The 15,194-nt window shown below is 38.2% G+C and overlaps 1 protein-coding gene across 1 annotated transcript in view; it reads left to right on the forward strand.

Moving 5' to 3' along the window:
• Nucleotides 1-15,194, forward strand: part of NUBPL (NUBP iron-sulfur cluster assembly factor, mitochondrial) — a 91,460-nt gene that overhangs the window by 51,795 nt on the left and 24,471 nt on the right. Inside the window, exon 7 of the mRNA XM_050897550.1 lies at nucleotides 4,884-4,977. Within this exon, the coding sequence (XP_050753507.1) occupies nucleotides 4,884-4,977 (94 nt within the window). The remainder of the gene's footprint in view (nucleotides 1-4,883; nucleotides 4,978-15,194) is intronic.

A 15,194-nucleotide genomic window follows, 5' to 3' on the forward strand; every position in this document is an offset into this window, starting at 1 on the left:
TGTGTATCTGGAATGTTGATTATGAATTGTCACATAAACAGAGTGATTGATTAAAGTAATTTACATAGAAACATTCGTAGTGTTTCTGAGCAAGGGAAAATACACAGAAGCACATGACACTTAATTACATTGCTTAACAATAAATGTCAAGTTAAACCTTTTTAAAAAAAGATGAATGCTATACTTAAGGAAAGTGCAATTACATTTCTATGGTTTGAAATGTTTTACACATTGTATATATTAGAGGGGCAAAGATATTAACAGTTCTGTACATGCAAAGGTGCTGACAGATTTCAGATGCTACAAGGCAGGCTTTTGTAACCGCTGTCCGCTTATTGCTTGCAAAGGGAACTCGTTTACTGTAATGTGCTGTTAATCTGAGCTCATTTACTTGTATGCAACCGCATTTGCATACAGACACACTTCTTGGAACTGATTGAGAACATGAGGACTAGTGGTCCTGATTTGGTAAATAGTTGCATATAAACAGGATTTGCATTCAAATGAGTGTTTTATATCACAGCCTGATTATACATCCCATTTTAATAATGTTGAATGAATGGCAATAGTAGATTTCAGAAAGCCACTCCTGTGATTGTATGTTCCAATTCTAAATTTAATTAAAAATGTCTTTCCCCCCTTTTTTTCTCCTTTGCTGAAATTTAGTAACAGACCTGGAATTTCTTCTCCCATTAAATAACGTGTACACTTCTATAACAAATTGTTGTACCTTCCAAATTACATTCAATAATTTGTTTAATAAAAGACTGTCATACTGCTTCTGTATTCCTGTGGGAGGGTAATGGAGGAGTAACTGAACTCCGCAGTGTTCATCATCTATTTCTTGCAGAACAGAAGAGAATAAGAGGAAGTCTACAGAGAGAAATGAGATGAGGTGCAGAGTTCCCCAACCTAAGTCTGAACAAATCCATATGTCTGGAGGATGCTGCTCACTACTGGGCAAAAACACTAGCTCAATTCTTTTCAGCAATTATAGCTGTGTCATTGTGGTGCAGCTCTCCATTCTCACCCCAAATTGCAAATGAAAAAGAAGAGAATTAAATTGTAAGGATAGCTATTTGACTACATCCAAAATAAAAAACAAGGTTAATTTTAATGAGGAGCGGTTTTCCAATCTAGTTTGCCATCTGACTTCCACAGTTCAGCGCCACAGCAGTGGCATAACTCAGAGAGGTGTGTGGAGGGTAGTTCTCACATATATTCAACACTTGCGCACCTAGACGTTTTCACTGTTGCCGTTGCTGAACTGGTGTGACAAAAGCCTATCTTCCTCCTACTCTGCACAGCAGCAACACATCCTCTCCACTGCTGCTGGGATGGTGTAGCTTCTCCATTTTTCTGTGCTCAGATTTATAAGTATTATAATGGAGCACAATTCATTTGATAAAGACAGCTCATTTCTTTTTTCAATCCATGAATTTGAAGAAAATATATGAACTAAGATGGCTTCAGTGCCATAAATTAAGTAAACCGTTATAATTTAATTGCACTGTGTGTTAACAGAGTATTTTTCCTGTTTCCAAGCAATGAGATTTACCATGAGATTCACCATGTGCTTAAGATTCCGTTATTAACTTCTGTTTTCAGAGGTTTATAACTTTAATAAAAATCATTACTCATAGGACAATCCAGAAAGTGCATGTTGGAAGTTCTTTTTGTTGTTACGGGGTCACTTACTAAGGAATCTTGAGGCAGAAGGCTCTGGTGCGCTCTGATTTCTGTACCCGTTCTCCCATTCTACTATACGTGGTAAATTTTGAAAGTAACTTCTTGAGCAACAATTGTTTTGTGTGTTTTTAAAGCAGTAAGCTATTTATAAAAGTGTTCTTTTACTTTGAAGGTTCTACATGGAGTCGTTTTTACCAAGGCAGCTACCTCTGCTTAGAAAAGCAGCAACTGCTTTGTGCTTCCCCACAAAACTGAACGCCTAGGAAAGGATTTGAGCACTGGCGTTTGAGGTCTTCTCCATTAGTGTTCCACATAGTAGTGGAGTAGGTCTAGATGTTTTCTTTGGGGAACTGTAATGCTTGCTAGGTAGGAGGATCACATGGAGCTTGATGAAGGAGAGTAGTGCTTGAAGAGGTTGGAGGAGCAGAACCTCTGGTAAGAGTGAAAAGAAAATCTATAGGACAGGCCCAGAAAGTCACCTTGTTCCACAAGAGGAGCTAGCTTAAAGTTAGGGCCAGCAAATATATGCAAAACCAGACAACTTTTAATTATGGGAAAAAACCCAGTGTATTTATTTTTTATTCCAGTTACCTCTGATAAGGATGGGATTTGGATTGTCTTGTACTACTCCATGAGGCAGTGCTGTACCTAAAAGGACTTGAATTTGAGTTCATGGAGAAAAGGGCTGAAAGCTACTCAATATCCAAGTTTTTTTTCCAAGAACCAAGTGTTTTTGGCAGATAAAGTGATTAGAAACTGTGTCAGAATGATAGTAGTGCTATGCCACTCATAGATGTCTTTCCAGACTGCATTTTGCTGCAAGGCAGAAAGCAAAAAACCAGTTTATTCATAGTTTCTGTAGAAGTATTTAAGGAAGGAGAATATGATTTCTGGACTTATAAATTTGGACTTAACAAAAGATGCCAGGATCAGCCTTTATGAAGACACGAGGGAAAAAAGGTATTTTGTGTAAATCCTTTCTAAAAAGTAAAACTCTCTATATCTTAGCATTTCAGAATGGTTGTGATTATTATGAAAGATTTGGGTTTGCATATCGAGATTTATGCACTTAACTATTTATAGAGGATCTGTGTGTTTAGTTGCAAATCTTTAAGAAACATGACTTTACTCATGTTGTAAACTACTGCTACTTTTTAACATCTATATAATTTCAATTTGTCACCTTTATAATGGTTAATTTTTAATTAAGAAACAGAAATTTGAAGTTCCTGCCTTCAAGTAAGCAAAGTAATTTTCACTGGAAAAGGAGACATTCAGCAGCACTGGCATTTATCTTGCTTTATAACTAAGCAAGATTAGTTAAGAAAAACAAAGTAAAACCCATATTTTTTTAGATAAACTGGCTTCTCTACCCCATGCTTATGTCTCAGTACATACATTTTTTGCACATACATGTAATTTTTCTTTGGGGTTATATAGTCTCAATATGATTATGAATGCTAATTATTTTTACAAATCTGCTAGGTGTATGTCATTTTTGTTGACAAAATATAGATACTATAAAATAATATAGATATTATAGATAATATAGATCAATATTAAATGTGAAAAAGTAAAATGCAGTGTTTGCTGTGGTTAACATAAGTAGCATTTCCTGTTTAGCTAGACTGTCCTAGGCACCATTTAGTGCTCCTGTAGCCTTTGTATAGAAAATGAGGAAAGGGAGGTGTGCCTAAGAGTCCCTAAGTTAGAATTTGAAACTAACCTTCCCCATCCCCCTTCTCCTGTCAGTGCTCTGAAATCTTCCATCTTTATCAGTCTGCCTTGAAAAATTCCATTTCTCACTGGAGTGCTACATTGGGTTAGTGGTCTGGATTTCACATCGCTTGTGCTTCCTCAGAAGATCATCATCCGTACAAGAACTGAAAGAAAATGAATGAGTGTTCCCCTGACAGGGTCTGACACTTCAGGACAATAACTGGGGGACTGGCAAAACGTCAATTGTTTTTGCTGTTAAAATGGCACTGAGGGAATGTGTAAAATAAAAGAGAAAGTAAAATGCTGCTCTTGTTTGGCATTTTCCTGTATTAAAGCGGCTCATACTGTGGTATCTTATATATGTTGCATGAATCAGAAACATACTATATAATTGCATTATGTCTGCGTGGAGAGAAAAGTGAGGGGGAGACATTTGTCGGTCTTTATTTTTAACATGGTTATGATTTCTAAAGCTTCTGTACTGCAGAGACAAAAGACCTTATACATTACTGCTGGCTAGTAAGAGTGCACTGGTACTAACCTGCACCACGTCAAAACTGAATTGAGGATCTTCTGAAGCTTAGTTAAACTGTTGGGAAATGTTTAGGTGAAGTATAGCTTGGCTTTCCATTGTATAAAGTAGGCCTAGGACCGTTTCTGTTCTCATGAAGAGAACATTTATTGCAGTACACAGTGCTCTAGAGAGAGTTATTTGGCTTTCCTGGAAATCTGTTCTAGTAAAGAACGTAAATAATCATAGCATTCTCATATTGGAGCCTAATATCTTTAATGGTCACTCTCATTTGATGCCTAGTAACCAGTAAACTTTTTTTATTGTGTGATGTCTTATGTATGTTGTAAGTTTATATAATTATACCTGGTGATTTTCATTTAACAAATCTGTTGGGTGGTTGTTTTTTTTTCTCCCAACAACTCTTTTCCTGGGAAAAAATCAGTACTAATAGCTCTAACTTTGCAACAACAAACCAGAAAAAAATTACTAAAGATTTGTATGTAGTTTCAAGGAAGTGATAAGAAGCAAGCAAAATTGGTTTTAAATTAATGGAAACAATTCCTAAGCCGTATTTGTTGCCCAAACCCCAGAATTTTAGCCTGAATTTTACCTAACATTTGCTTCTAGCCTGTGATTAAGCAGCTGCAAAGTAAAAGTCTTAAAGTAAGTTGTTGCTACTTTTTTGGGGGGAAAGAATTCAATAAGGATTATGCTCATAAAGTTAATAATAAAGTTGCACCCATAGCTTTGAGTGATCAGCAAAGATTGCATCTCTTAGAAAAATAATGCCTTGATGCTGTACTGGAAGTGTGACTAAAAGGGCATCTTAGTATCATTCTTTTGAGGTGTCCTTGGTTCACTTGTTCTACATTATAGGAAATAAGGACTGCAATAAAACACAAAGTGCCTGAAATAAAAACACTTCAAACCTCCAACATACATTTTTATTGTTGTCTTCTAGGTTGACTGGGGTCAGCTGGACTATTTAGTAATTGACATGCCACCTGGGACTGGAGATGTACAGCTGTCAGTCTCACAGAATATTCCAGTTGCAGGTATGTGTATTGCTTGGCTGTTTCAGAGATTTGAAGTTAGTTAAGTCTGGTAGCATTAGAAAAATCTTATTTTAAAATGCTGGTCAAAAATTCTCTTAATTGTCTTTCTAACACACTAAGAAACTATTCTGTCAGTCATGTGGTGATGAAAAACACTATCAGTGATTTTTAAGATGTTAGCATTATGATTGTATTACTTTCTTTTAAGCTAAGTTTCGAAAAGATTGAGAAGTCAGGTATAGCAGTACTCTTGAAGGAAAGGCAGTCATGCCCAAAACTGGTAAGGTTAGTAGTAGAAAATATTTTCTTTGTCTGTAGCTACTGCATAGTAAAGCTAATACAATAAAATAGTTTGTCTTTATGCTTGCTTTTTAATTAGAAGCTGAGAATGCTGTTAATGCACATTTATTCAGATAAAATATGCAGCACTGTAATACACTAATGCATTCTTTTTCCTCTCATGTTATGAATTTGACTTCGTAGGGGATTTAAACTTCAACAACTCAATCTTGAGATATGCAGGCTTCCCTCTAATCTCACTGGCTTCAGCAGGAGTTAGAAATACTGCTTCTGAAAGAATGCTGAGCATCTCACGAGATCTGATAGACTGTAATGGTTTATTACCTGTCTGACATACTTCAACAGAAGCAGTTGTCAATAGCAAACATAATCAATGTTAGGAACTCAGTGGTGAAAGAGACAAAGCAATCCTTACAGTTCCAGCAATAATTTAATAATTGCTGTGGCTCTTCGCCAGGAGGGTAGTGCAGTGCTGGAACATGTTACCCAAAGAGTCCATGGGATCTCCATCCTTGGCAGTTGTCCAGATTGTACTAGACAAAGCCCTAGCTGGCCCTGTCTAGTGTTGCCAGTAGATGACCTGCAGAGACCTTTTCCAACCAGAAATTCTGTGATTCTGAGTTATTAAGGAATCAGTGGGACTGCTTGCTCCACTTTTTGGTGATATCAGATAAATATGTTGATACAAACCCCAAATGGTAGCATCTTTCACTGCTGTCATTCTTTTCTGAGTGCAGACTGGCTCACGTGCACAGGCAGGCCCTGGTTCCCTCCGGCAGTCCTTTCTCTCTGCACTTTGGTGGCAGTAACACACTGAAGTGAAACCACTAAATATTAAATTTGTAGAACTATTTCACTTGCATGTAGAACTCTTACCAGGCTGCCTGATAAGCTTAATGAATAAAGAATTGTGTGTCTCTAAAAGTTCATAGGATAGGATAAAAGAATTAGCTACAGGTATAGGTAGAAAGACTGGTGGGCATTGTAGACATGCCTATATGTAAAGGCACTAGAGGTGACAGATTTTGGGACATACATCCTGGTTTCACAGCAAAACCATCACCACTGTTACAGTACAGTGAAGTCTGCAGGAATGAAAGGAGCTCTTTAACAGTCAGGCAGCACCTTCTATCTTTTCCTTAACACAGTCATGTCTCAGCTGCAATCGTACATGATAACCACAGTTACTCATATATCTACAAGCCGAAATTTTTGACAAATAGTTAAATTTAGTGTTAAGGCTGCATGGTGGTATCCCATCATCTTCCATGATGTCAAGTTCAGAAAAACTTAAATCTTTTGACATGTAAAACTCAAATGTTAAGGCACATGCTAACTCAGCCGTAACACTATTGCCCCAAAATTGTTAATAACCGCAGGAGATTCTCTTTGCTGTCTGTGATTGTGTTGAGTGGTGGAAGGGAACAAATCAACAGAGTTGTGATGAAGGATTTAATGAATTTTTCCCTTAAGAAGTAGAAGAGGAGGCTTCTAGTGCCTTAGCTTATCTGTGACCTGGAGTATATGATGAAAAGCAAACCATGATTCATACCCATTTTCTTAAATACAGTGCTTAGTAGGTTGCATGTGTGAGTAGCAATGCAGGAGGGCCTTTTACTCCCAGGGTTTTAAGCAATGAGGTGAAGCATGACAGTGGTATGGAAGTTTTTGGTAAGGCAGAATTTCACATTAAATCTTGTACGTAAGTGCAGTAAAATTATGAAATTAAAGAGGTGTGGCTTTATCTTCATGGATTATGGTCTTTTTAACGTACAGTGGGTATTGATAATTGCTGTTTACTACAGTGCACCTAAATGTCCTAATTTAACATAGAAAAGGTCGTTAGACTCTTGATCTTCAAGGGACTATTGTGCTCTTTTCCCACACAATTCTACACTGTCTTCAGAAGTGTGAGTGGTTGTGGTGTTGGTGCACTGGGTCCTCTGGGACAGAGAGGTGATGGGGGAAAGTCATTTAATCCTGTATTCCTTCTAAGTTTTGCTGAGGTCTGTTTGTGGAAGGTCACAAGATCTTCCTAACTGATACACTACATCAATAAATGGAAACCTTAATTTAGATAGTTTTTTTCATAATCCTTACATCTTCTTAGAATGTAATAGATGTTAACAAAAGCAAAACAAGTTAAAAAAAAAAAGCTAAATTTTCTTGCTAAGGACAGCAATGTCCTCATTCTTGTGTAGGTGTAACAAAGTGAAGAATTAAGAATGAATAATTTTTATTCAGTATTTTCATTAGTTTTCCATATGATTGTCAGAAACCTGTGGTTCTCATACTTGTTGAATCAGGTTTTGAGGCAAGTCAAAGCAGACGAGACCTTGATTTAAAAAAAGGAAAACAGGTTTAAAACAACAACAAGCAATGTAGATTTTCTTGATATGCCATAGAAGGGGATAAATTCTTGCCCATGTCTGTCTTCAAACTCTTCACTATGGCTTTCTGGCATTTTTTTTTTTTTAATTTGTACAAGTATGGACTTTTACAACTTCCTAACTGAAGACAGCATTTTGATTTGAATTCTGAAATGGCTTCACATTGTTAGCACAGTTGCTCAGTTCAGCTTATTACTTCATCAATTCTAAATTCATAAAATTAGGAGTGATAGCATCACTTTACATGTGTATTTCCCATTAGTTGGGTTTGTTAAGCATGTTGAGGTCGACTCTTGCAGTTTAAAAAAGTAAGTTTTGATGAAGACAAGCACAGCAGACAAGGAGTGATAAGATTTATAGTTCCCTGTGTGTCCTGGTTTCGGCTGGGATAGAGTTAATTTTCTTCTTAGTAGCTGGTACAGTGCTGTGTTTTGGATTTAGTGTGAGAATCATGTTGATAACACTCTGATGTTTTAGTTGTTGCTAAGTAGCGCTTAGCTTAAGCCAAGGACTTTTCAGTTTCCCATGCTCTGCCAGCAAGCAGGTGTGCAAGAAGCTGGGAGGGAGCAGAGCCGGGGCAGCTGACCCGAACTAGCCAAAGGGGTATTCCATACCATGGAACGTCATGCCCAGTATATAAACTGGGGGGAGTTGGCTGGGAGGCGCGGATTGCGGCTCAGGCATCGGTCAGCGGGTGATGAGCAATTGCATTGTGCATCACTTGTCTTTTCTTGGGTGTTATTTCTCTCTTTTTTTGTTGTTGTATTCCTTTTCATTACAATTATTATTATTATATTATTATTGTTAGTTAGTAGTGTATTTTATTTTACTTTAGTTATTAAACTGTTCTTATCTCAACCCATGAGTTTTACTTTTTTTTTTTTTTTCCTCCTCCCCACCCCACTGGGAGTAGGGAGGGGGAAGCGGCTGCGTGGTGCTTAGTTGCTGGCTCAGGTTAAACCACGACACTGTGTTCTTACTGACTCAATGAATTTTAGTGATTTATAAGAATTTTCTCTGATGTGTATTGTGGGTATTTTTCATTCTCATTGGAAGGGCTTCTTTTTGTGTATTACAGCTTGAACTGTACTTTCTTCTTGTACTCTTGTTACTTGGTTTCTGTCTCTTTGAAAGTCCATAGCCTTGTTCAGCACGCTTTTATTTTCTTCAGCCTTGTTGCTTTTAAGGGTACGGAAGATAGTGTTACAGATCTCAATGATGATGTCTTTGGAGCAGTCTACAGAATTCTGCTGTTTTTGTGGGCTCCATCTTCATTTGCAATTCATGTTTGTAAGCTGTGTGTTGTCTTTCATTTCTTTACAGAAAGTATTTGGTGGTGTGCCATTCTGTTCCCTCTTCAGTTTTCTTGTTCTTTCTTTATCCTTTGAGGATGTCTTGGACAGTCATGGTATTAGTGGCATAATTTCTCTTTTTTTCCTCAGAGACAGCATATATATCTTGGTTAAATACATTTACAAGCGCATTATCTAGTTTGCATGAAAGTTGTACTTTGATTTGCATGCATGCATATGTGAGATACAGTATTTACATTATGTTTTTTTCATTATTTATCTGTGGCTTCCTAGGGATAGACAATGTAGAAAATTTTTGTTCTGTCTCTAAATAAATTTACAAAACCTGCACACGTATTTTTGCCAGCCACTTACAGATTTTTCTGTGAATGTGAGAAAGAGCAATGGTAAAGGTGTTTTGTTTGCGGTGGGTTTGCCCAGATGGGGCATGAAAAACTGTAGCATTGCAACGTCTGACAGTAAGAGAGGGACTGATAGGATGTGTGAAATGGTATTGGGTTTTAATTTTAGAAGACTTTTTTTTTTATCCTGCATCACAGGTACCATAATTTTCTTGAGTCAAAAAGAGATTAGAGCAATACCTAATAGGTAAAAGCAACACAACAAAATACGTCGTATAATTCTGGTTGTCATTAAAGAGAATATCAGCCTCACACAACTTCAGCTGGAGTGACAGTTTCATCTGGGTATTCTTTAAAAGAAGATGAAAAAGGAAACTACTGTGACTTTCATTTTTTATTTTATTATTCTTAGTCACCTTACAAGGAGATGCATCTTATTTAGCATATTATTTTTTAATCATCCGTAACTTTTCTCATGTTGCAGTCATTCTTCAACAAACTAGTAAGTGAGAAATGCTATGATAGCTTGAAAATGTGATATATATATTTCTGCTCAACCACCGCTTCTGTCTTCAGATGCAAGTCTGCTTTCCAAATAGCAACCCAGGGTCAGTCTGGAGAAAAAGGCTTTGTTTATGGTCTGTTGTTACTTAATTTGTATTTAGTTCTACTTCTTTGCTTCTATTTTGTTCTGTTTCATCTTTTGCATGAGATGTCCAGAAGTGGGTTCTTTATCATGTATTGAACGTGCACGCATGGGAAAGTTTGAAGCGTCCTTACACATTTTCCAGCTTTTAAAACATAGGGGGTTTCAGATGACATTATGATTTTTGATATCAATATGTAGTGTAAACTAATGATATTATGAAGAATAAGGCTTATGATTCCTTTGCATTACCTAGTTGCTAAATTGATAAATCTAAGTGTGTGTATTTGTTCGATTATTTAGATAAAGCAGCCATAAATCAAATCAATAATATTGGAGATGGAGGATTAGCCTCCCTAAAGACTGGGAGAGAAGTTTATCCTTCTCTCCCTTTAGAGTACAAAGGCTGCGTGGGCAGCAGCAAGGGCGTCTCTGTTCGAGAGGCAGTCCCAGAGCCCTGCACAAGTGTTTCTTCCTCGTGGAGAAGCTGCATTGTGGGGGCTGACTGTTAAATAAATTAGGCTGTCTACTGCCCTTTCATTATTAATGTTAAAGTGAAGTCTGCATTAGTGCAGTGTGACAGCTTGACGGCTCTACAGACTGACACTGTCTCAATTGACAGAACCTACTCCAGGTTAATACTAGAATTGTTTCATTTGCTAAACTTTGTCATATCACTCTTTTCTTTGGCTATTGAGATGCTGTGGCAGCGAAAACCATTAGAAAGATACACCTGTCCAGTGGGAAGCAGACTGAGACAACCAAATAATTTCACATCTCGCTGAACAATCTTTTAATAATTACGGTAGTGAGCATTGGACTGAACTGTGTTTATACAGGAGACCTAAAGGTAAAAGGCTTCATGTCTTATTTCAGTGCTTTTAATTTTTCCACCTTTTGGAAGTAACATGTTTTTGGGTTTTTTCACACAGAGCATGTGTTATTATAATCTTATAATAATCTCTAAAACGGCTGTTAATAAGAATCAGAAAAGACAATTAGTCAAGATTGTATTGGGTTTGCGTGGCAAGGTTTTGGTAGCGGGGGGGCTACAGGGGTGCCTTCTGTGAGAAGCTACTAGAAGCTTCCCCCATGTCCGATAAAGTTAATGCCAGCGGGTTCCAAGATGGACCCGCCGCTGGCCAAGGCCAAGCCCATCAGCAACAGTGGTAGCGCCTCTGCGATAGCATATTTAAGAAAGGGAAAAGAAGTTACAGGGGAGTTGCAGTTGCAGCCGGAGAGAGAGGAGTGAGAAGGTGTGAGAGGAACAACTCTGCAGACACCAAGGTCAGGGAAGAAGGAGAGGGAAGAGGTGCTCCAAGCGCTGGAGCAGAGATTCCCCTGCAGCCTGTGGTGAAGACCATGGTGAGGCAGGCTGTCCCCCTGCAGCCCATGGAGGCTAATGGTGGAGCAGATATCCACCTGCAGCCCATGGAGGACCCCACGCTGGAGCAGGTGGGTGCCCGAAGGAGGCTGTGACCCTGTGGGAAACCCACGCTGGAGCAGGCTCCTGGCAGGACCAGTGGCCCCGTGGAGAGAGGAGCCCAGGCTGGAGCAGGTTTGCTGGCAGGACTTGTGACCCCGTGGGGGACCCACGCTGGAGCAGTCTGTTCCTGAAGGACTGCACCCCGTGGCAGGGACCCACACTGAAGCAGTTCATGAAGAACTGCAGCCCGTGGGAAGGACTCACATTGGAGAAGCTCATGGAGGACTGTCTCCCATGGGAGGGACCCCACACTGGAGCAGGGGAAGAGTGTGAGGAGTCCTCCCCCTGAGGAGGAAGGAGCGGCAGAAACAACGTGTGGTGAACTGACTGCAGCTCCCATTCCCCGTCCCCCTGCGCTGCTGGCGGGGAGGAGGTATAGAGAATCAGGAGTAAAGTTAAGCCTGGGAAGAAGGGAGGAGTGGGGGGAAGGTGTTTTTAAGATTTGGTTTTATTTCTCATTATCCTGCTCTGATCTGACTAGTAATAAATTAAAGTAATTTTTCCCAAGTCGAGTCTGTTTTGCCCATGACGGTAACTGGTGAGTGATCTCCCTGTCCTTATCTCGACCCATGAGCCTTTCGTTTCATTTTTTTTCTCCCCTGTCCAGCTGAGGAGGGGGAGTGATAGAATGGCTTTGGTGGGTACCTGGCATCCAGCCAGGGTCAACCCACCACAAAGATAAATGAAGTGAAAGCAATGTGACTGCTATTTTATTTTTTCTCAAGTTCTATAAAAGCAGAAGCATTGCTATTGCTAGTCATACAGGGAATGACTTTCATCACCTTTTAGATTTAAAATCAACATAGTACAGAGTTGTTTAGATTTAAAATCAACAAAGTCCTACCATCTTTTTATTGCCTTATCCTATAAATGGTGTAATTTTTCCTAATGATTGTATCTTTCAGCAATATGTAGATCTTAATTGTCTTCTGAATGACTTTTGCAGGTAAGGCTGAAATATTTACCAAAGGAGTTTTTGTTACTTCAAATACGAATTTTCAAAGAACTGTAATTAATAGGGTTTCTTTTGACGGCAGCATTTTGATAGATAGGTTTAAATAAAAACAAAAAGCCTATTTCTGTCTTTACTGATTAAGTGTTAAAAGTCCTATTTCTATTCACAAACGTACATTGAAGAGGAAAGAGTAGAGGCATGCCACCAACTTGAAGACACTTGGCATTTTTAAATTCTGAATAGAATGTGACATACCAAACTGGTGAACCAAACTATTTACTCATACTTATGTCAGGGTACAGCCCAGGGTGTAGCCTTGTACACAACTGTTTTATAGCAGTGTGTGGGACTTAGGAGAACCAGATCCTGCCTCAACATATAATAATGTACATGAACAGGGAGTTCCAGGTGATGAGCAGACTGTTAAAAAATGAGCATTAAAAACAGCAAAAAGAGAATTTCAAATCAGATTTTTAAAAAGAAAATACTGTTGATGTTTTATAAAACTGTGCATGAATTAGCGTGAAAAAGAATTGTGATTTGTGAGATAAAGGTGTCTTTTTAAATTAACCAACATTGCAAGCTGAGTGGGTATGGTGCTGTTCTCTTGTCTTTTCTGAAGAGAAATGATAAAAAAACCCCAGTGCTGCAGTACAAGTTGTGTGTAGCATACAGTTTAAGATTAGAGGTGTTATCTGTATTCTGTCATTGCTCTTTGTGTAAGTATCTGTTTGCCCCTTGTTGAATATCTCTGATGCAAATCACAGTTGCAAGGCATCTGATCTTCTTTCCTTTTAGTTTAACAATAATATACAATGTTTTTCTCCATTTCTGAGCTTGCTTTCTTCTTTTATGGAGGAGGTACATCATTAGTTTCTACAGTAAATTTTTGAAGATATTTTACAGAAGCCATCTGGGTAATAGTAAATTTTACTTGATCTATTTTTGAATGGCAGATTTCTATGTAGATTTACTCTTTCTTTCATGCTGTATTTTGATATTTTAAATAACTTCAGGAAAGGAAAGGCACATAGGTTTAGGATAGATTGAAAAACAGAAAAAACTTAGTCACACCAGTGGGGATTTTAAAATAGTTCTTTGTATTCATCCAAATGTAATTTGTATGCTGAAATAGTTTGTGTCTGTTGTCAGAAAAAATGTAGTTGACATGCAAATTATCATCAGGGTTATCTTAGCTTTGGACACTCCTGGTACTTCGTTATGAAGTGTCAGACTCAGTAGACTCTGTAAACTTAATTTAGAGACCAAAATACAGTATGAGTTTACAGATTAATGCCTCACACTCTTTCAATATAAATTTAAATTTAACTGTTGGCTCATGGAGATTGATTTAACACACATTGCCTGTCCAAGCTGAAGTGATAGTATATTCACTGCAAGTTCTTTAAATTTTATCATTCCTGAAAAATAGTTTCCAGGTATTGGGGAAAAAAGCTATGAAGTGTAGAGGCTTTGAAAACTGAGGTTCTCTGAGGTCTGGCAACAGTGGCTAAGTGTATGTTAAGTACTAGATTAGCTGCAATTGTCTCGGGTTTTTTTAGACCAATTATTCTGAATAGGAAGAATAAATGAGCATAGTGTTCAGCTGACAATTGCAAAAGATGAGAGAAATCCATATGAATAATGGTACTGCGTTCTCTCCTCTAGCTATCTCTTCTGAAAAAATAAATGTTTAAATCTGCCCCTTACCACCCTCGCCTCTGGGGGAAAAAAGTAAGAAACAGAATGGTTTTTGGAGGTGATTGAAGTAGTCTCAGTGTTGTCTTTTTTCTGTAGTAGAATCACTCTTTTACCCAGTTCTCCTCTTTGGATTAGGACCTCTCATTTAAAAAAAAATCATATTCATTTGTCAAAAGAGACTATTTGGACTTTGCTCTTGGCTAGTACAATGCTCATTATAATCTGGACATGATTGGCAAATGCCCTTGAAAGCAGGAGCTGGAATGGAGTAGAGCAGAAAAATGCTAATTCAGATAGCTAATGAAAAGTGGAAAGTGGCAGAGTGTCTGTGAGGGAGTAGCTTTTTATTTTATGCCTATACTTTGCAAATAATGCTTGTTCACAGATGTTATTACAAATGTTTTCAGTGTTTTCACTTTGCTAAATAAATATTGCATTGTAAATTGCATTAGTGTGACATATGTATTCAGTTTGCCACGACCAAAACCAAACATTTTAACACAGCGAGAGTTGTCTTTCCATGTCTTTCTCCATGTGTGAAATGGATATTATAATGCTTACTGATCAGTTAGATGAGGGCAGTTTAACTTCAGGGTGACAGCTTTATCCAGCTTGTGATACTCCTCTGCTCAATGGTTTCACTGACAATTCCTCTTGCCAGGAGGAAGAAGCTTGCTCTATGATTTACGTCCTCTTTTCATGTGGGCAAGATGTCCCAATCTCTAATTACCCACTAGTTCATGGGCAGAAGAGGATGTGTGGCTGTTGGAAACATACACTGTCTGAGCAGTTGCTCAAAGACTCCTCCAAGAAGGTAGCAAGCAGGCTGGAGGTGTGACACAGCCAAGATCCAGCCTTTGGGACAGTTCTGAGCTACCTTTCTGAGTCTCAAGTAAGGATCCCTTAAGGGAAAATCACACTAGTGATTCTTTTAAGTTACTAGTTGTAATGAGATGTCACACACAAAAGCTAAAGGAACTTCTTTACAAGGTTTATCCAAGGAGATGCACAATTTTTTAATGTTGATGTATCTGTAACCATCGCCAGCTGAAATTGTAGCAAAGACTGAAGTCTTTGTTCTTGCA

This window comes from Gymnogyps californianus, chromosome 5 (assembly GCF_018139145.2).
Source record: "Gymnogyps californianus isolate 813 chromosome 5, ASM1813914v2, whole genome shotgun sequence".
In the NCBI taxonomy this organism is placed as follows: domain Eukaryota; kingdom Metazoa; phylum Chordata; class Aves; order Accipitriformes; family Cathartidae; genus Gymnogyps; species Gymnogyps californianus.